Source organism: Xiphias gladius, chromosome 21, assembly GCF_016859285.1.
Source record: "Xiphias gladius isolate SHS-SW01 ecotype Sanya breed wild chromosome 21, ASM1685928v1, whole genome shotgun sequence".
In the NCBI taxonomy this organism is placed as follows: domain Eukaryota; kingdom Metazoa; phylum Chordata; class Actinopteri; order Istiophoriformes; family Xiphiidae; genus Xiphias; species Xiphias gladius.
In genome coordinates, this window is record NC_053420.1 from 29,188,536 (window position 1) to 29,208,910 (window position 20,375).

Genomic DNA, 20,375 nt, shown 5'->3' on the forward strand with positions numbered 1-20,375 from the left:
ACTTCACTGGTGTGGGCATTCAAGATAAGAAGGAAACGTTAGACCAAGATCAAGGTATGGTCTTGCATAGGCGCCACACAAAAGCCATATTATATATATATATATATTATATATATATATATATATATATATAGTCTTGGTTGGTAGAAATTCATAGTTTGAATTCATCATTTATTCATTAGTGGATGAAAGTCTGCAGTTAAAATGATCTCTAAAACAACAAGCAAATCTCCACACCAACAAGTGGACAAAGGAGAATCCATTTATGATGTTTGAAGGACATAACGAGGACACAGATCTATTGTACCCTGCGCTTGGCCAGGTTTCAGTAAGAAATAAAGAGTTGGGTATGTGGTTAATAAAAAGACAATAAAAAGAAATGACTTATGCAAGAATGATCTAACATTTATAAGTGTCATCTTGGTGAGATATGCTGCCTAATGTTTTCAGTCCCAAGTCGTTTTTGTATAACTGCTACATGGATGAGGATCAGGTTGTCTGAGCTGGCAGGAGTGGGAGTTCATTTTCCCAGACATAACTAAATAAATCACATTGATCCAGACTGCGTAATTCAAAGGCTTTAATGGCAGGACCCCGTGACATCAGTGAGAGGTTTTGTATCCAACGCCCCCATTTCAAGAGTGGCAATGCAGCTGATCCATCTCATACGAACAAGTTTCGGGTTTTAGAAAGAGAATTTAATTATAGGTAAAACTGCTTTATTATATTGAGGGTTTGGGCAGTGACCACTGGTTAGTCTAGACACTGCATTTAATAATGTAATACAATTTTTGCACTTGTGTGGGCCATAGGCTGCACTACGCTGGACATATGTGGGCTGTTGGGTGTACTGTGCGCATGCATCTACAGAATGTTCTGGAGGCTCGGATGATGCACACACTGATGGTGCAGTAATACTTCCTAACGTAACTGATGTTAATGAATAAACCACCTCAATGCCCGATTAAACAACACTGAGGCATCCCAAGAGTCGAAAGTACACCAACTGTGTTCACAAAGTTTGGTCAAAAATGTAGGCCAGGAGTATGTCTATGCATTGCAGATGTGTTTGTAATGACAAAGCTTTGTTGCGATACATTTTATCTTAAGATGCAGAGGAATGAAGCACATACATTGAGATGCAGCTTCCTTTAAGTTCTATCAGGCATGTTATAATTCCAAGTGGAGGTTGATACATTTCAGAGACTACTTCATGTCCCTTTGAAGTTTAGCTTATTTCAACATTTTCACATTCAGAACTCTGTTGTGGAAAAATAGAAAAAAATCCTTGTGGATCATCAAAGAGTTATGTGCAATAAAAGCTCTTGAAAAAATTGTTTAAGCAAGAATTGACTTTATATGGAAACAAGCGTTTCACTACAATAATTAACATTCTAGACTAATATCCCTTTATAGATGATACGGTCTGAGGAGTATATAAGCTACAATATAATACACTATATACATCCATCTGCCTGTTTCTTGATCACTCATACAGCTTCCTGTGTCCTCTAGAAAGGCTGTTGGAACATCACAGGCCCAGCAGGTGGCAGTCTTGTTTAGCAGGAGATGACGAGAGCATTCACAGACTGCTGACTCTGTGTTCGCTCCAGAGGTCCACCCGTGGACAAAATCTCACAGGCAGCCAGTTCATGATAGAGAGCGTTGAGCACCTCCAGAATGTGGGCTTTCCCTGTGCAAAGACGGAACAGATGTGACCGCTGTGGGAATCATGTTACAAGACCTGTCAAGAACTTAATATATTTCCCTACCCCGAATAACTGTAAGTTTTCATTATCACGTTTCAGAGAACTTTTACTGATTTCATTGGGCATGTGAGCTCTACTAACCGTGTTGTGGGTCACTGCAAGACTCCAAAGTGCTGAGCAAGATTTTCCCGAGAGACCTCCGCGAGACGTTCTGAAACAAGAGAGAGCTATTCTCAGATGGCTATCAGGCAGTTAACAGGCACTTTAACAGACAGTCTGACTCTTGCAACCGCAGAGGCACTCACACATTTTCAAGAAGCGAAATTAATTTGCTTTCAGGTCTATAATCAATCTCTAACTGTTAGGGTTGGATCACAGAAGAATGGCCAAAAACCCATGTTATTCCTATGGCGGGTAAGACATGTTTGCTGATTCAACAGGTCAAAGTGGACTTTTAATTTTAGAGTATCAATAAGTTAATGAGTATAGGGAGGTTTGTCCTTGAACAGTGCTAGTGAATACTTTCAATCTGTTTTTCTTTCTGACGACCGACCAGAAAAATCACTCCAATGCGGTGTGGGTGAATTTCTCTCGGCGGCCTCACTGCGAAATGGTTTTCATTACTTTGAGTTTCAGCAAAGAGTTTTAGTATACATGATAGTATAACTGCTGTTTACAAGATTTTTAACTGTGCTAAAACTCAAAACAACATGTTGTTGGACCTTAAAATGGTAAAATGCTGAATATCACAAAACCTTGGCTATTAGGAGCTTCAGTTCAATAATACTATCAGAATTGACTTCTCAAGACTCAACAGTGCAGTTACCCTGAAACTGTGACTAACCAGGTCTCTGAGCTGCTGGAGAAGCTGCAGAATGTCCACAAGTTTCTCCTCCACCAGCGACAGACGAACCCTCTCTGTCTCCAACATTTGCAGCTCCATCTGAAGCAGCTCAGTCTCCTCAGCCTTCTGCTGTAACTCCTGGACCAAAGAATCCTTCATCTGAAACACATGGCACAAGCCAGTCAACCTAAAGCACATTAACTTCCTTCTGCCTGGCATAAGGCAAGGTCTCATACTATGGTTAATCTCACATGAACATCAGTCAGCGATACTAATGGCAAGGAACTGAACATTTATAGCAAATCTTTATACAGAGAGGTGGAAAAGGACCTATATAGCTGTGAACAGTATGTGTGTGTGTGCATATATATATATATATATATATATATATATATATATATATATATATCTAAATGCACACACACACACACACACGCACAGAGTAATTTCTTCAAACAGCAGGGCACTGTCATTTTTTTTAGCAAACTCTACTCAAACAAAATTAAATACATTGTAAATTTAAATTTAAAAATTAAATTTTATTTCATAAAATAAACTACAGTGTATGTTCATGGTAATGAAGGAATGTGTCACAGTGAAACAGTGTGGCTCACTGATGAGTTTTTAATAGTTTCTGGACAACAATGGAGCTCTATGGCAGAGAGGCATAAGATATATCAGGCTTTGGATACACACACACACACACAATGCTGGCAGATAGGATCAAGTTTTGTTGGTTTTGGTCTTTTCATGGGATCTGCCAAAAATAAGAAAAATACAGAAAACTACCAAACTTATCCTTTATGACACAACACAGAATAAACAACTTTTCGAGATATATTCTTGAGCTGGGCATAGTTTCATAAGCTTGCAAGAGCAGGTGAATATATTACTCTTGGAAATGTAACATTTTTGCATGGTACGCTTGCAAAATATCTTAAAGCAATATAAATATAAACAATGTAAATATATATCAAATGATGGGGTTATAGAGTGAGTTTTTAGCCCATATTTTGTAGGTTTGCCTGCCAAAAGTGTAAATCCCTGCACTGCACCTTTACGTCATAGCATATTGACGGACAAAGGTCTCACCCCGCACATCCTGCACATAAACAAAGCCTCACAGTGAGGACTTTGTTTAGTTTTAACTTTTCCTCCCTGAGTGCTGAGACGTTCTGAGAACACATTGCGTCACAGTTCCCCTTCTGCCTGTCTTCCTGTGTTGTGAAAATACTACTCGACTGTAACAAGAGAGCTTTAATTTATGATATTCTTCAGTGTCACGCGGGACAAGGGGGGAGTGTTTCTGTGGTCAGGTCCAGTGAGGAACAGCTGCAAACACATGCACACGCACACATACGCAGACGTAGGCTCTGTAGCCGCTGCCGGTGGTTTGGTTAGGTGGAAGCTACAAGATCATGCCACTAGCTGTGGTTTTTTTCTTTTGAAGCCCTCCACTTTCATAACAAGCTTCACCAGTACTCTCTAATGTAGTTGAACACTATACACACAGCTGCAAAATGCCATTTGATGTAAAGCAAGAGAGAACACTGTCCAGAGAGGACGGCTCAGTGCAAAAGGATCCAGCATAACAGAGCAGAGGGTTACTGCAGTACCCCACCCTGGTGTGATAGAGGTCCGTGGTGGTCTGTACCTGGTCCATGTCTATCTCTGCCTGGCTCTCCTTCAGGTCCAGTTGCTTATGCAACCTGGTCACCCTCTCCAGGAGCTCCACCACAGCGCTGCAGCTCTCCTCACTCCTTGAACTCCCAAAATTGGACATCAGCTTCTTGAATGCCTTGTTGTCACACCTGGTCCAGAACAAATACCAGAAAACAGAAAGTCAATGTGGCTGGATCGGACTTTGACAAACACTGGGGGAATGACGCCTCTCACTCCTTTGTCTCAGGAGAAGTCATGTCTGAGCAACAATACATTGGCAGCATTTTATTGTGGGTTTAGTAATACATGGCAACATTCTAGCCGTTAGTACAAACCAGCATGGTCCCTAGTCTATTGTTTTACTCTACTTTTAGATGTTTCAGAAGTTGTGTGTTTTGGATCAAGCAGAAACACCAACTTCTGGTTTAGGTTGTTAATCCTTTAGACTTTCACTTAAAAATACCATATTTGATACTTTATTTGACTGCAGGTATGAACAATAAATCAAATAAATATGTGTAATGTGAAAGTGGTTGCTTGGAGTGAAAAACGGACAGAGAATTATCACCCGACGCTCCAGCGCTGCAGAGCTTTTTAGCATCTTTTCGCATTCTGCTTTGGTTTTACTGCTCATTTACCATGTGGTTCGCTTTCATCAACCAGCGGCAGAGGACAACTGTTCTCTTTCTCACTTTCTCAAATAAAGACCTGATAAACCCACTGTACACTATCTGCCCAGCACCAAACAGCAGACAGACAAAGCAACTATGTTGAGCTAGCTGGTGAAGAAAGTCAAACATCTATCAGCTAATTTTTTAGGAGCTGGTGAAGACCAAACTGAGCTAAACAAACAATGCACACATTATGGAAGAAACCTCAGTTCTTTGGAGACTTTTAAACCCCTGTCCAAGGAAGGTTTATATCTGCTGATAGTAAAAGCTTCTTTGAGCAGTAGTATGACCCAGCGTTTACTTTGATCACTTATTTCACTGTCATTGTATATTGTACATTGTCTGAAAGCTTGAGAAAATTATATGTGTTGAATATTAGTGGATAAGCTGGTTTCAGGCAATGTTTTCCAAACAAATTAGCCATAACAATTTAGCTATAATAACATTTGCTACTAAAAAATACTAATGTAGTTTTAAAAATTATTTGTTACATATTTGATCTTGAATCCATTGTTTCATTTAGTTCAAATTAACAAAATATATGTGCAAAATGTAATCTTGAAATTACAGTGTGCTAGCTATCTTATCATATAGACAGTAAATTTAGGCAAACCACAAAATAGTATCAAATAGCGTCACTAGTTCGCTGTAACCTGGTGCCCTGCTTCAAGAAACAGTGGTGTTGTAGATGTGCTGTACCTTTCCCCACAGCAGGACAGTCTGGTCAAGATCCTCTTCACCTCTTCCACCTGCCTCTGTTGTTCTCCGGTCCACTTGTCCTCTTCCTCGTCAGAGGCAGCCTGGCCCTCCACCGAACGAAACAGCTGCTCCTCCACTAGACCGTCATCATGAATAAAATCATCATTATCACCGTATCATAGCAGTGGTAACCAAAGGTTTATGAGAAGAAAAATGGACCTGTGACAATAAGTTTATCTATTCAGACCTGAGACTGGTTGCAAAATTGTGGAAGGGGAAATTAACTTTCTACTTCATCAGCTACAATGGAAGTGTCTTCATCGAGGCACTTATCCATCTGTAGCAATACCTGTAGGCCTATAGCTGCGTATTTGACTTTATTCGCTTAAATGTGTGTGACAAAATTGTAATTTGCTAATAATTTGCTCTTTGCAGTAAAGAGACCATTTGCCCCGCATTCTATGCCTTCAGGAAAAAGACATCTTACTTTTGTCTGGGGTCGTCACAGCTCGCCCTGTCGGGGAACAGCGGTCATGCTGAAAATCCAAGTAGCATCTCTGGCCCGGCCTGCTGACAACACTCAGCTGCTGCTCTGCCCTGGTGCTGCTTGGGAGTTGTAGTTTTGACACCTCTGACCTGAAAGTGAGCACTCTCAGTTCAATATAGCTGTTTCACTGCAGGTTCTCTGTAAATACATGACCCCATCTGTGCTGCTGTGAAACTTTCTGCACATACACTGACACTGACCAAGGGGCTAAAACTGCTCTTCAAATTTGCACAGATGAGAAAAGTTCAGTCCAAACCAATTTCCAACATCAAAGAAAACATATCAAGTAACACAAGGCAGTATGTATTAAGCCACATCTACAACCGCCATGGTAATTTTATAGAGGCCTGTGATGTTGTACGCCAAATCTGGGTGGGGTAATTGAAGCCAGACATTGTATCTTTAAGGCATTTTACAGTAAAGTGGGTCAGTGGTAAAATGGTGCTATTACTGTGCTGGAGTTAGCTTGCAGGATGTGAGGTAAAAGCACACTGGATGGAACAAAATTGGAGAAACATACTTTTTAATACATTAACAGCTTTCTAACATCTGTTACATGTCTTTTCATCTGCAGATGAAAAGACATGTAACATTTATAGTCTATATGTCATGTTTTTTTTAATGTCATGGACACATTAAAACATTTGTGCCTAAAAAAAGACTGAACTACAGTTTGTGTGGATCAATCGTTCTGTAATGGTTTGAATTTTCTAGGTTTCTCCTCCTGTCTGCTCTTTTGTGTTGGGGGAAATCCGATACGGGGACTTCGTAAAATCACAGAATAAGTGTTTCCAGATGATGATGTCTTGCTGGAGAAAAAAGAGAAAAGGTTTTCAACAGCCTGACTTTCTGAAAAAAGAAAAAAGTCCCGGAGCCCCGATGCTTATATCCTGTTGGCACGAGACAGACTATGCTGTAAGACAACATTATACTCTGCATCTCTGTACTGTATTTCTTTGTGAAAAACTGCGGAGAAACGACTGACCTCACTGAAGGTCAGTAATTGCAGCATGATTTCAGGCAATCAATCAGAGTCATGTTTAAGTTACTGGGGGCCATGGTGAAGGAAAGACGGAGTTACTTCATGAGGGCCAGCAGCTGCAGTTGGACCAACATGGAACTGGTGTACAGACGTGAACACACACAAAACTTTGCTGGTTGCTGTGGAAACGCTCAGACTCTGGAATGAACTGGTGGAGGGGTTTTTCAAATGCAGGCTTTAGGTGTGACTAATTGCACTTTAATTGACAGTGGCTGGAGGAAGGCTGCAGCCTATGTCCAGCAAATACTGGAGGAAGCCCAGAGCCTCACGCTTAGGCCTTTGAGATGCATAGAAAGTTAAAAAAATAACTTTGTGTCTCTAAAGACAAAAAAGACAACAAACAACCTCAGTTTGGAGGCTGGTAAAATTAATGAGCTCCCAAATATCACACAAAAACTAGTTCTAATTTGTTTTTGACCATGGTTGAAATTTACACTGTTTAAAGAGGGTTTCCCATTACATGTTTTGACAGTGATGAGCTATGCTGAAGTGTTGGTTCGTGGTGCTGACTATGGGAATTCCGACTGGATGAGCAGAGACACATGAAAGTAGTCAAGACAGACATCCTGGATAGTGGTCGGACTGTGGGATTCAGCAGATATAGACAAAATTTGATCAGCGTTTTATTAGACAGGCATTACAGTTCTCGCCAATGTACGAAATGTAAAAGCAGCATGGGATGAGTTTGACCTGCAAAAAATTAAAATATCAATTCATTTAATTATTTTGCCAAGCCAGAGAGAAAATTAAATACACCGCAGATTTCACAGTGTAATAAGAGTGTAAATGTAGTTGTTTGTGCTTTTCAGTGAGTGATAAGTAGGAACTCATTGCAGAATTTGTGCCAGAATACACTATATCTTTATGATTTACGCGTTCACCATATACACCAATTACAATGGTTAACATTTTTAACAACTAGTGTCGAAATTCCTTACATTTTGTACACAAAAAAGTTAAAGCTAATATTAACTAATAACCTAATATTAACTCATATTTTCATATTAAAAATTGATCAAATGACTATATGTAATTTCAAAGGTGTTGCTCATAATGAGGAACCCAATGAGAATTATCACTTGACTGCAGTTTGCCTCATCTCTGAGGAATGTTTTTGTGTTTCAGCTAATTATTTTTGTCATGGAACTTTACTGTTTTGGTTCAGTATCATTAATCTTTTTTCCAGTAGCATCTAGCAGGTGTTTCAATGAAAAAGCTCTGATAAACACAATTGCCTGCCCAGCAACAAATTGCAGCTAGATGAAGTTAGTAACTAGCTAGTGTAGCATTTTGCTGCAAGATTTTCCCTCTAAGGAGTTGGCAAAGTCCAAAACAAAGCTAAAAGGAGAGTAAATACTATAATTACATCCACTGGTGGAGAAGAACCTTCAACTGAATGCTATTGTTGCTCCAAGCCTTTTAGCCTCTTTTAGCTCATTGTTTTTGGTTGATGGCACATTCCAAGGATAGTGGTTCAGTTACAACTCTTTTGAAACACCTTTTGTAGCAGCAGAGAGGCAGTTGTTTTCAGAAAAAAAATGCACTGCGCACCCAGCACCATACAGTAAATGGACAAAGGTACGGACTACTATATGTAGAAAGTCGAATGTCTAGCAGCTAAATACCCAATATTTTCTCAGCAGTTCATGGAGACCAAAGAAAAGCCAAAAGGAGAGGGAATACTGCACTTACATGTATGGTAGGACAGATACACAACTTCAATTGATAATTTTGGTCCGTGTCTGCTGGACTAGTTAATAGGCAATCATTTGCTAACACATTAGCCATAAAAAACTTTATAATGTGAATATTTCAGAACTGTGAGTCTATCACCATATTTTGTAGTTGTTCTGCACTCAAGTGCTGCGTTAAAGATTACAACTTTAAGAACATTTTAGCATTTTGCGCTGCTCGCCTTTTGTGCCATTCATAAGATAAGAGATAAACAGTAAAGTTATTGTCTAAGGTGTACTTAAGATCATAAAGCAGCTAGGAGGAGAATCAAGGCAAAATTTAGCCGTACAAATTTTGCTAAAAATTTGAAACAGACCTTATAGCTTTTGAGGAAGTACTAAATAATTGGAGCAGATAGATAATCAATTTAACATTTCCTGAACTGTCTATATGGGCTTTACTGATTCATGTCCCAAAGGCACCTCTTGGCTTATCTCTATCCAAAATTAAACAGAGACTTGGAATGAGCTTAGACTTTAAGAATAACACAAAAGTCTGAATTGAATAATTATACAGGGAAATTCAAGTACAGTATCTACAGTATGTCACTGTCTCTGCGACTGATTATTACACTATTCTTTGTAATGAAGGAAAAAGACATCTCATCATTTGATAAGTATATAACTGGCTTGACATTTAAGCTCTTTGCAGAGAAAATACACTAGTGTTACAGTTAAATATATGTGGAAGCATTTTGCAGCCTTTATAATGGAGGGCTAATTTTTACAACATCCCTAAAGGCACACACACAGGAGTAAAATTATACATGAAGAGCTTTATTGTGCTATGTCAGGGCATTTCTAATTAATAGGATCCTGCGTTCTGCCCTGTTAGCAAAAGTTTTAAAATGTTCTTTTGGCCTGTGGGGGTAACTCCAGCTGTTTGTTGTTACAGCCAGGACACCCAGTCTTCCAAGTGTTTATCACAGTGCGGCAGTGAAGTGAACTTTCCATCAACATACCCCCCATCAATGCTTCCCCTCCTCCAATCCCTGAGGAGCAGTTTCCTCTTTCAGGTGTCATCGATCAATGACAGCCTCCTTTCTCTGCAGAGGTTAAAAATGAGGGGATGCTGTAAATGTGAGCTTGAACTTGAAGTTCAGCGCTTATTGGTGCCCTGCATCATGACAGAGACAGGTGAGGGGTCGTGTTTACATAGCTGAGGGTTATTAATCAAGTCCTCTTGGGTCACACTCATACAATGAGGTGGTTTCTGGGATACAAATAAAGCAGCTTCAGGGATGTGATTATTGCTAAGCATTAGATGAAGACTTAATCCAAAAACCAATGCCTGTAACATTTACAGAAGGTCGTTACGATTTCCTTCGCAAGCAAAGTGCAAAGAAACCCCCAAAGTCAAACAAATGAGGGTATTAAAAGTAGAGTGAAATATGCAGGCAGAGAAGTCCAGCAAGGGTGGGTGGCATAAGTTTATGAGATATTTTCTGTGTGATGTATTTCTGCTGATGTCAGCATACCTCCAAACCAGAGAGAGGGAGAGCAGGGCAGTGGTTTAATGTGAAAATGAGCCCACTTGGCAGTGTGAGTTTTTGAAGGCTGTTCAAGAACAACAGTAAGGCAGCAGCAGCAGGAGAATGCCACGGGTCCCACACATCCCATGAGTGTGTCCTTTCCACATTATTTAAAGGGTAGGAATGCCATGGCAGCACCTGCTCCACACAATGCTGCAGCTCTTATGTGGAGGCAGATAAATGGTCTGCTAGACCCCCTCTCCCCTTCATTCTCAGGCGCCATGCAGAGACCATGAAAAGGCTGGGGGATTATGCCTCCCCTGGGGCTTGCCTTCAGAGGGCCAGGGGTTAGAGGCATACAGAGAAGAAGTCTGCAGGCGTGCCGTTAAAACGAAAAGTGAGTTTTAAAATTGCACACTTAGGACACGTGTTCTTAGGTATGCTCTCTAGAAATCCCTGGACTATATATACCAACACACCTGGAAACAAGAGGACAATAAAACTGAAGAAGTTCTGGATGAAAGATGACCAAAGTTCATTTTAATGAGTGATTCTGTATCTCCACTCTGCATATTTTCTTTGGGGCTCAGAAAGAAGATGGAAAGCTAAATGAAGCCATTCATCTCTTGTGGGCCATGCAAAACATGAATGTAATTTCATGAGCAAACAGTTGAGTGTTTGCTTCTTCCTCCAGATGGTATGCTTTCCTCCCCCTCATTTCATTTTGTTCCTTTTGCTGTGCTTCCTATTGTCTAATCCCTCTGGCCCAAAGAGCTCCACATACAATGACTGATTTAGACTAGGTTTTACCTTCTGGAACTTAAAAAAACAGAGCGAAAAGTGACACTTTTAGATGATCACAGTTACACAAAAACCTTCCTGTGCTAATCAACTCCTCTTGAGGGCGTGGCTCCCAACTGAGTTTCAGCCTCTGCTCTGCTCTCACATACAATCCAAAGAAATCACAGACGTTATGCAACAACACCCACACATCTTAAGTTTCATACTGATGATAACAAATTTTTAAACTGACTTCTGCTGGGATGTTGATGGAAAGTTGAAATGCAATTTTGTAGATGAGAAAAATGTACATTGACAAATGATTAAAAAAAAAAAAAAACACAAAAAAAAGGAAATCAAGATGCCAAATCAACAGTTCCACATTTCAGGAATTTTATTAAAAGAAAAATTCATTTCTTGTTGAGTCTTAGATGAGAAGATTAGAGCCACTCTCATGTCTATACAATAAATGGCTATACAGTCAGCTATCTGAGTTTAGCACAGCAGATAGACTTGAATGGGAAAACAGCTAGCCTGGCTACATGCAAAAGTAACAAAATCTGCCTAACAGTATCTCTGCAGCTTACTAATTAACACATAAATCACAAGTTGTTGTTTTTATACTTGGGTTTCTGTGCTGAACAAGATATAAAGTGTTTATTTGTGAGCTTTAGAGGTGCTAGAGATGGATTTTGTTTCTTTTGGAAAGAGCCAAGCTGTTTCCAGTCTTTAGATAAGATAACTGGTAGCTGGATGTAGCTTCATATTTACTGTAGTAAAGCTAGGCCAAGAACTCAGCCAGGCCGATACATCGACCACTATTAGCTTATGGCAGATATACTGGTGTTGGTGTATAAGTCAGTCATTAAGAAACTGCAGTACAGAAATACTAAACTAGTTTCGAAGTAATTTAGAAAAGGTGTCTCCATTACAAACAGCAGTTTTTCCCCAAAGGAGACCAATAAGTTGATTTTTACATTTTAAAATGTTCTGCTTACTTTATATCATTTTCACAATAAAAATTCCATAAAAATAAAACGGATCCATCTCAAAATGCTTTGTTTATGTTAAAAATAAATTCTATCAGCCATACCATCAGAGTTGCGTTTTTTCTGGATAAAAAGCACTATAACGTTTACATTTCTCAATCAATTTCACTGAGTTGTTTTCACATTCAAGGGTTAATGATCAACGTGGAGTACAAAAAAAAGTTTTGTCTACAGTTAAATTATAATTTGGTAATTAGGCTATGATTGCTGCTAGACGCTCGAGAGAGTGTATCAACGTTAGGCTTACATGAACTGAATTACTCATCCTTTTACAAGCACGGTTTTGGCTTATTTTCCTTGGTTAATACTTGTGCAGACATCCCTATATAATATGATTTAATTTACATGTAATGTGCAGAAGGTTTTTTACATTGTGGAAATTGCTTTTTCTGTCTACGTCCCCATCAATTTAGCTTTTCTTTTCTTGTTTTCTTGTCCAGGTCAGAGCACAGCTCATTGACTTTGAAACACTGAAAAAAAAAAATTAAAATACTGCATCTTTAAATACTAATAATTGAACATTCTCTTCCCTTTTTCTCATTGACCGTTGAGAAAAATGAAACAAAATCAGCAAATAAAAAACAAATTATACACTGGCTCTGAGTCTGCTTTCTAGATTTTTATAGGAAAGGATACAGATATACTCCAAGACAAACAGTTACATACTAAGACATTTATTAGATAAAATAAGATATTGCTTTATTGATCCCCAGAAGGGAAATTCAGGTGTTACAGCAGTATGACATAATATGGTAAAAAATAGTACAGTATAAATAGTATGGAATATAAGTGTAATATACAAAGAGTAATATAGTAGCCTATAAAATGAAATGTAGTAGTAGTACAACAATATACAACAGCAGTATAGCATATTACTATTATTATTATTACTGTAGTGTAGTATGGGTATAATTTAATTATAGTGGTGATATATTAGTAACAATAATAATAATAATGAGATAATATTAGATTAATAATAGTGAATAATCCATGTAATATAATAATAGTATAATATTGTAAAAAATACAATAAAAATAGAGAACAGTTCTCTTACAGGCTCTCTTCAGCCTTCCTTGAGACCGTCCTTGGTTTCCTGGGTGCCACTGGCTAGAGTGGAAGAAAAAAAATACTTGAAAACAACTTGAACGGGTTTAAGTTTCTCCAGTGTATTACACAATGCATCACTGATTCCTAAACATTCAGAAAAAACAACAAAAACAAGTGTAACATTGATTAGCTATCAAATCCTTATAGCCTTGTGATACACCTACTCTTTGGAGATGAGAGGGGAAACCGTAGACAGATGGTTTAGCTCTATCTCTAATCCTGACAATCTGACCTGTCAAAGACCCCCGGCCTGAAGTGCTCACTGCAGAGCACAGAGGACTTGCTGGCGGAGAAACTTTCCCTTCTTACAACTACTTCCCACTGCCTCCTCAACTGTTTCTCTTCGGAAAACCTTCAAAAGTTAGCTAGCTAACTAACTACAGTCAGATTCATAATATGTCAGTCGCTCAGCAAAAACAAGTAGCTTGTCATAAAAAAAAGTTTTTAGGAAAATTCCAATATAGATGAAAATCTCGATAAAGGGTAATTAAATTTATATGATGACAAGATGATGAGATAAGTCTCAGCTTTCATAGCTAGCTAGCATTGTGGCTAATGTTAGCTGTTAATGGTGAACTAGTTAGCTCTCAATATAATGTTATAATGGCTAAATAAAACCAAAAACATTTGTTCAGTCTTACCTGTGAAAGGTAATTCCCCTAGATGTGTTTTGGATTGTGCTATGGTTTGTACAGCCCCAAGCTATACACGAGTCAGGCATCTTTTTTCCAGTTCAGTCGACTTATAGGAAGTTTCCCGGTCCAATATGATGGCGACGTTGACATATGATCGAATGCGGTGTCTACATATATCTGTGGTGACAAAGTCCATGTTGGGAGGAGGTTGAGGTGAATGCATGGGTTGACAAAACCAAGAACTTTGACACAGGAGACCGCTGTTCATTTCCTGGTGAAAACCTATAGTCAGCGCTGTTTCTTTTATCCATGGCCATTGCATAACCTTAACTGTGTGTTTATTATTGTAATCATGACAACCTCCCCTAACCTTAAAATACTCATTTTAACCTAAACAACGATCTTTCCCAAAACCTAACCAAGTAGCTTTTGTGTTAAAACCTAATCAAACTGTAACCGTTCCATAAGCTTAGCCACTTGTTTATTATTGTTACCATGACAATGAAGGTCTACTACACGGCCACAGGTACCCTTTGCATGTCTATTATTGTAACCATAAGGATGGTCAGAGGGTAAGGACAAACGACCTATATGGTTGTTTAGTTTGGAGGACTGGTTTTGCTTTCAACATCATATGGAGGCATAAGCACTGACTGCCTCCATCTTTATTATCACTGTGCTTAGTGGAATCCACAGGACAGAAGCACTGCCAGATCTCACTCACCCCCTGGCCCTGGAACTCTGTATCTCTGAGATCATTTCAACAGACCCCTAGACGCATTACTGCATCTCTAAACTCAGCACTTATGATCTGAGACATCTGACAATGAAATGGCGTGTTGAAAGACTAATGACTTAATTTTAAGGTAACTTGGAGTCACACACTTTAGGAGCAAGAAGTAAAGAATGACAAAATAGCATTCTATCTCACCCAAATCTTAAAAGACAAAACATAAACTGGAATCTCTCTGTGTTTCTCCTGTGTCCTTGGATGAGATGTGACTGAGCAAGCATTGAGGCTTACATGGACCTTGGTTGCTAAGATCCATAGGATGGGGGTGCCTATGTGGTATTGTTCGTTTGGGTGCAGAGTGAAAGAAGTGAGCAGAGATTGATGAGAATGGCCAGTCTGTTGAGCTTCTCACTCAATGGAGCTCTCTCTTGACAAGTCAGAGCCTTTGTGCTGTTGAATTATTTGCCATTAGGGTATCAATGGAAGGGCAGTGAAAAGACTTTGGAACGCAGTCTGCATATATTAGTGGAGTTTAGGGTAAAGGGAAGGGTATTGCGGCTGCTAAATTTGTTATTTGGAATCACCTAAAGGCAAGAAGTAGTGAGGACTTCAATCATATGGATCTGGTTGTGCACGACTGTGTCTTAGAGTCCATATAACAGCATTAAGTAGATGTTACAAACATTAAGAGACATCTGCTATCTAAGAAAGCCAGAACTGCAGACACTGATTATATGGTTGGAGCAGGGACAACAGGCACAGATAAACATTAAACCAATGGCTTTGTACTTTAAAAGACCAATTACACCCTTACTTCCACCAAAATGAATAGTTCCCAACAGTAGCAGAGCTCAGGCAGGTCCAACCTGCCACACACGATGCCTGTTAAATAAACTAAAACACAACAAGGCTCAAAATTGTAATAGTAAACCACATCTAGGCTTCATAAATAGCATAGCTGAGTTTTCCAGGCATGAAGCCAGAGGTAAACAGAGCCAATTTATTCTAGAAGGAATAATAATTCATTATGTTTCATCTAGCCACAAAGACCTCCCTAATGCAATAACTTGCCAAAACAAGCCCGTCTTTTTCATGACATAATGAACAGCCAGACACTGTTTTGCTCAGGGTTTGACAGCTGATTGGATCAAATAGAGAGGTAAAAAAAAGGTCTATGCGTAGTCTATGACCTCTCTTTATGACCTTGGGGCAGTGTTTCTTTTTCAATTCAATTAAATTTTTATATATATAGCATACAGAATTTATCTCAGGGCATTTTTCGTATAGAGTAGGTCTAGACAATACTCTTTACAATATGATTGACATAGACCGAAAAAAAAATTAAAATTAAAAATTGGCAGCATGAAACACATGCTAAAAAACAAAATGAAAATTACTATATAAATATCTCTAAAAAGAGTCAATATGAAAATTTCAATCTCCACACCACCTGAACATTTTGACAACACAACCAAAAAATCCATACTTTAATTTTTTTTTCATATTTATTCACTTTCCTGATCAGTTACTGTGTATTGTCTGTAAATTGTATTTCTTATTCCCAGATAAAATAAAGAGGACATGATCTTACTATTCTTAATGGCCCTGCCATCCAGTTAATACCTCAGAATGTTTCAAACAAACTAGCTTGTTTTAAGTGTCCTTGACGTTGTCTAAGTGCAAAAGCATTTAATCCAGTTAAACGACGACACTCAGAACCCGCTGTCAAATTGCTTCCTTGATCACTCTCAAAGAATTCTGTTTGTTTGTTATCTCAAAATGAATAATTGTACAAATGGAAATAACAGAGCAGACTTTTGGACAGTCTCTCTTCAAAGACACTCATGGTGTTGCATTACTTGAACTTGTACACACTAAAAGTGATGGAAGTAGTTGTGTGAAAAATGAAGGAGAAAAGGTTTCTGAAAGTTATAAAAATAGTGCGTCATATGCAGGCCCAGATCAGCTGTTGAAATGGTGGCTTCAGACGTTGTTAGCACTTTCCTTGAAACATACTTACGTCTTTATGGTTAGGCTGTGGCCATCTAGCATTAGCCTGGTTCCAGACTCTGAATCACCACCCACATCTCTGACTTGTTTAGTGATTCAGATGGGTCTGGTATTGTACCCCCTGAAGGCTATTTCCCCCAGCTGGAGAAATAATCAACTAATAAGAGCTTTGTAGTGGGATTAAGAATGGGGACATTATTTTCCTACATAGCTAGCTGCTTTGCTACATTCATGAAAAATAGCGACTCAAAAATGGTGGCAGGAGTGGATGAGATTGACGCAGCTATGCAAGTTGTCTAAGTCCATGTTCAGGAATAACAACTACATTCCTTTAATCAATGTAAAAACATTTAAGATACGTTCTCCTACAGGAGTTCTTGAACACTATTAGCACTATGGGGCAACGTTTTAATGAGGACTGGGCAAGAACATGCAGACGATATGATACACATTTCTGCTGCTGGTCTCATGATATTCTGCTCATTGACGATTAGATACTGTAACGCACCAAGAAAACTAGCAATGTGCCAAAAAAGGCAATGAGGAAGAAGACTGCTAGCAAGCAAACCTGACTGTAAACAATTCAGTATTCAACATGTTTGTTAGACCTCAGGGATAAAAACAATGTGTTTTCTTGAGAAAAAAAACTTTTGTTTGTTCACAAGAAAACTCCACAAGACACCTTTAAGTTAACTTCTCCTAGCATCCATTAGATCCAACAATATTGTGACTAATATGAACACAATGTCAGGCTAAATGAATGAAGTGAAACAAAAACGCAATTCAGTCTGATTATTGGGCTAATGTAGCATAAAACTTTTATACCGCAATTATTATAGTACTGCCTAAACACTTGTGCAGTAGAGTTTTGTTGATACTCAAATACCATATAAGAGAGAGTTCCCACTGTTTTTACCTATAGTAGAGGAGCTCAGATTCCAGCTGGAGGATGTGTCTCTGCAGCGTTGGCACATGACTGGCCTTGGTTTCCAGTTCCTTCACTTTACCCAGTCCACTGAGAAGTGCCTGCCTGGCCTCCTCCACTTTCCTCCTCATGCCCACCTGCTCCCTCTTCAGAGCTCGGTTGCAGTCCTCCAGAGCGGCTACAGTCTCTTTAGAGCTCCACAGTTCCTGCTCCAGTCTCTGATTACACAGCAAGGCTTCCTCAACCTGTCGGTCTCTGGAGCTCTGCAGCAGTTCTATCTCGTGGATGATGTTCTGCAGGCTCTTCAGGTTGCTGTAGGTGCTGCTTTTCAGGTTGCTGTTGCTCATACTTTTCTGGGCAGCTTGTTTCTTTTGGGCAACAAAACAGCCTTCCTCTGGTTTATGTTTGGAGTGGCTTTTCCATAGTCCTACCTGAGGAGAGGAGGAAGAGGTGACCTGAGGGAACTAGATCAAGATATTCCCTAAAAATACTGAGTAAATACTAAACTCCTCTAAAAAGCCATGAAGTCAGCAGTTGTAAGTCATCATTCAAGTATATTGGATTTCTCACTTTCTCATAGACCATGAATTCTGCAGCTGTAAAATGGTCAATAAAAGGTGATGGGTCACCAGGTTACAGGTACCACTCTAATAAGGCAACCTTTATTAAGGGGTTGATAAGTTGTAATTAATGCTTTAATAATGATTAATAATGGTAAATTGATGCCTTATGTATCAGTTATATCTCATTAAGAAGTAGAGAAATATGTATAATAGTATAGTAATATAATAGTATAACGTGAAAAATCTCTCGCTGGTTAGTCATTAACAGTCACATTATCAATAAAGTCATTCATAAGAGATCATGAGTTTCTCTCTTTCTAATAAGTCTTCTGTTAGAAATGTTACTGAGTCCTTAATAAAGGGTAATGGTTTTCTCACCCCTTTATTATGTTTCTAAGTTGTAACAAATGTTACCAATGTTTTTATTAATGATTAATAAATCATTTTCTAACTCGTGAGTTACAAGCCATGGGTTGCCAAGCTGTGAAAAAACAATGTAGCCGGTGTTTACCTTCCTCCTTCCTTCCTTAGTCAGCGCTTTAGTTCAACACCCCTCAAGTGGACTGTTAGACCACTTACCCTCTGGTAAAGGGAGAGAGGGCATCTGGACTAAAATACATTTATGAACAATTTGCTAACATTTACGGCAGCAGACCTGATGGAAAAGACTTAAGCTGTTGGCCTTGTTAGACAGTGAGAAACCTGGGTACTTGTAATGAGACGCCATTTACGAATGTTTATTATGTGGCAAATAATCAATGATTGTAAGTCTTTCACTAATACTTTTATAGCTTGGTTATAAGCCAGTAACAACAGCTTTTGGCTGTTGGTGACAGTGGTTGTCTTGGGGCCCCGTGCGAGAATATGCCCTCCACACTAGGTTGGTGAGAGGGGGAGCGAGCAGTGCCCCTGTTCCCTGACACAAGGACTGCTATTGTGCCTGATAACATTATGTTTTGTTGGGGCTGGTATGAGCCAAGTTAATGACATCACTATTACATTTTTAATATATATATATATATATATGGAAAGAATCATGTTCAAAACCTAAGCTGGGTTTTGTGAGTCTTCTGCTTAGCAGAATACAGTGCTTCTACCCGTTATACGCCTCCCACTTATGCAACACCAGCACTCTCACCTGCAGAGCCAAACAGCGCGCATCGCTGCTCTGAAGTGCGGCACGCATGTCCTCAATCAGCTCCCTCAAACTCGCATTCTCGTCTTCCAGTTTGGCTATGCGGTCCTCTGCTTCCTCCAGCGCCACTATCTCCTCGTAGCACTCCTTGGTGCAGGCGCCGACCCTGCAGCCGGAGGCGTGCCGTCCGTCCGAGGAGGGAGAGCAGCCGCCGCTCACGCCCACCAGCAGCAGCTTCTCTCGCCGCTTCAGGGGGCTTCTCAGGCGGATCTGAGTCTCTATATGCTCGCTGTCTTTCCCCACCAGCAGCCGGCCGTTCTCATACTGACAGCCCGCCTTCGTGCTGAAGTATCCGCACAGTTTGGCGTGGAAGTGTCTGAAGGTGAGCTCGCTGGGTAAACTGTCTAGGACACCGGCGCATTCTGTATCCTCCGAATCTTTGTTGAGTCCCAAGACTTCACACAAGACGTTGAAGTCTTCGACGGGGATTTTGCCTCCGCCTTGATAGTCCATATGATGGAAAATCTCCTGTAGATACTGATCCAACCCCGTGGCCAAAACTATGATCTCGTTCTCCACTCCCCGGTCCAGTCCGTAGTGGTAAGCCAGGGTGCTGACTATCCATTGTGTCCTGCGCGCTGGTCGGCTGTACGGATCAGTGGAGTCGATTGCGTCCATCATATCTGCCGAGCAACATCATAATTTCCACGAACTCGAGAGAGCTGCTGGGGTTTTCCTCTGGCGGCGTCCCGGGTGTTTCGCGTCCATTCACCCTGCAGAAGCTCGGGCTAGTCCCGCGGAGCTGAAAACGAGGCGTGTGTTAAGACGGAGCCGATTTGAATTTAGCACTGCCCCCAAAATCCAGAACCCGGGGTCCCAACTACGAGCCAGTAACGTACACACACTGTAGGCCCGACGGTCTCATACGGCCGTTTGCCTGAGTATAATTGCCACCAGGTGTGTAAACTTTTGTCATTCACTTGGGTTCGACCTTGTTAAGATGTAAGATGCCCAAGAGACTAATAGGCTATGCAGCGGAGGTATACTGTCTTTGGGGGG

The 20,375-nt window shown here is 39.9% G+C and overlaps 2 protein-coding genes across 2 annotated transcripts; both read right to left on the reverse strand.

The window, feature by feature from the left end:
* Window positions 1-835: 835 nt before the first annotated feature.
* On the reverse strand, window positions 836-20,258 carry efcc1 (EF-hand and coiled-coil domain containing 1). The gene is made up of 8 exons (XM_040158986.1): window positions 19,320-20,258; window positions 17,610-18,049; window positions 6,073-6,221; window positions 5,586-5,721; window positions 4,208-4,364; window positions 2,554-2,712; window positions 1,851-1,920; window positions 836-1,693 (listed from the first exon to the last, which is right to left on the reverse strand). The coding sequence occupies exons 1-8, from the start codon at window positions 19,995-19,997 to the stop codon at window positions 1,560-1,562; spliced, it is 1,923 nt and encodes a 640-aa protein (XP_040014920.1). The 5' UTR covers window positions 19,998-20,258; the 3' UTR covers window positions 836-1,559.
* LOC120807223 (THAP domain-containing protein 2-like) lies at window positions 13,233-14,036 on the reverse strand. Its single transcript, XM_040158988.1, is given in 3 exon segments — window positions 13,233-13,558; window positions 13,560-13,667; window positions 13,957-14,036. Coding segments are annotated over 3 exon segments (339 nt in total). The 3' UTR covers window positions 13,233-13,407.
* Window positions 20,259-20,375: the final 117 nt, after the last annotated feature.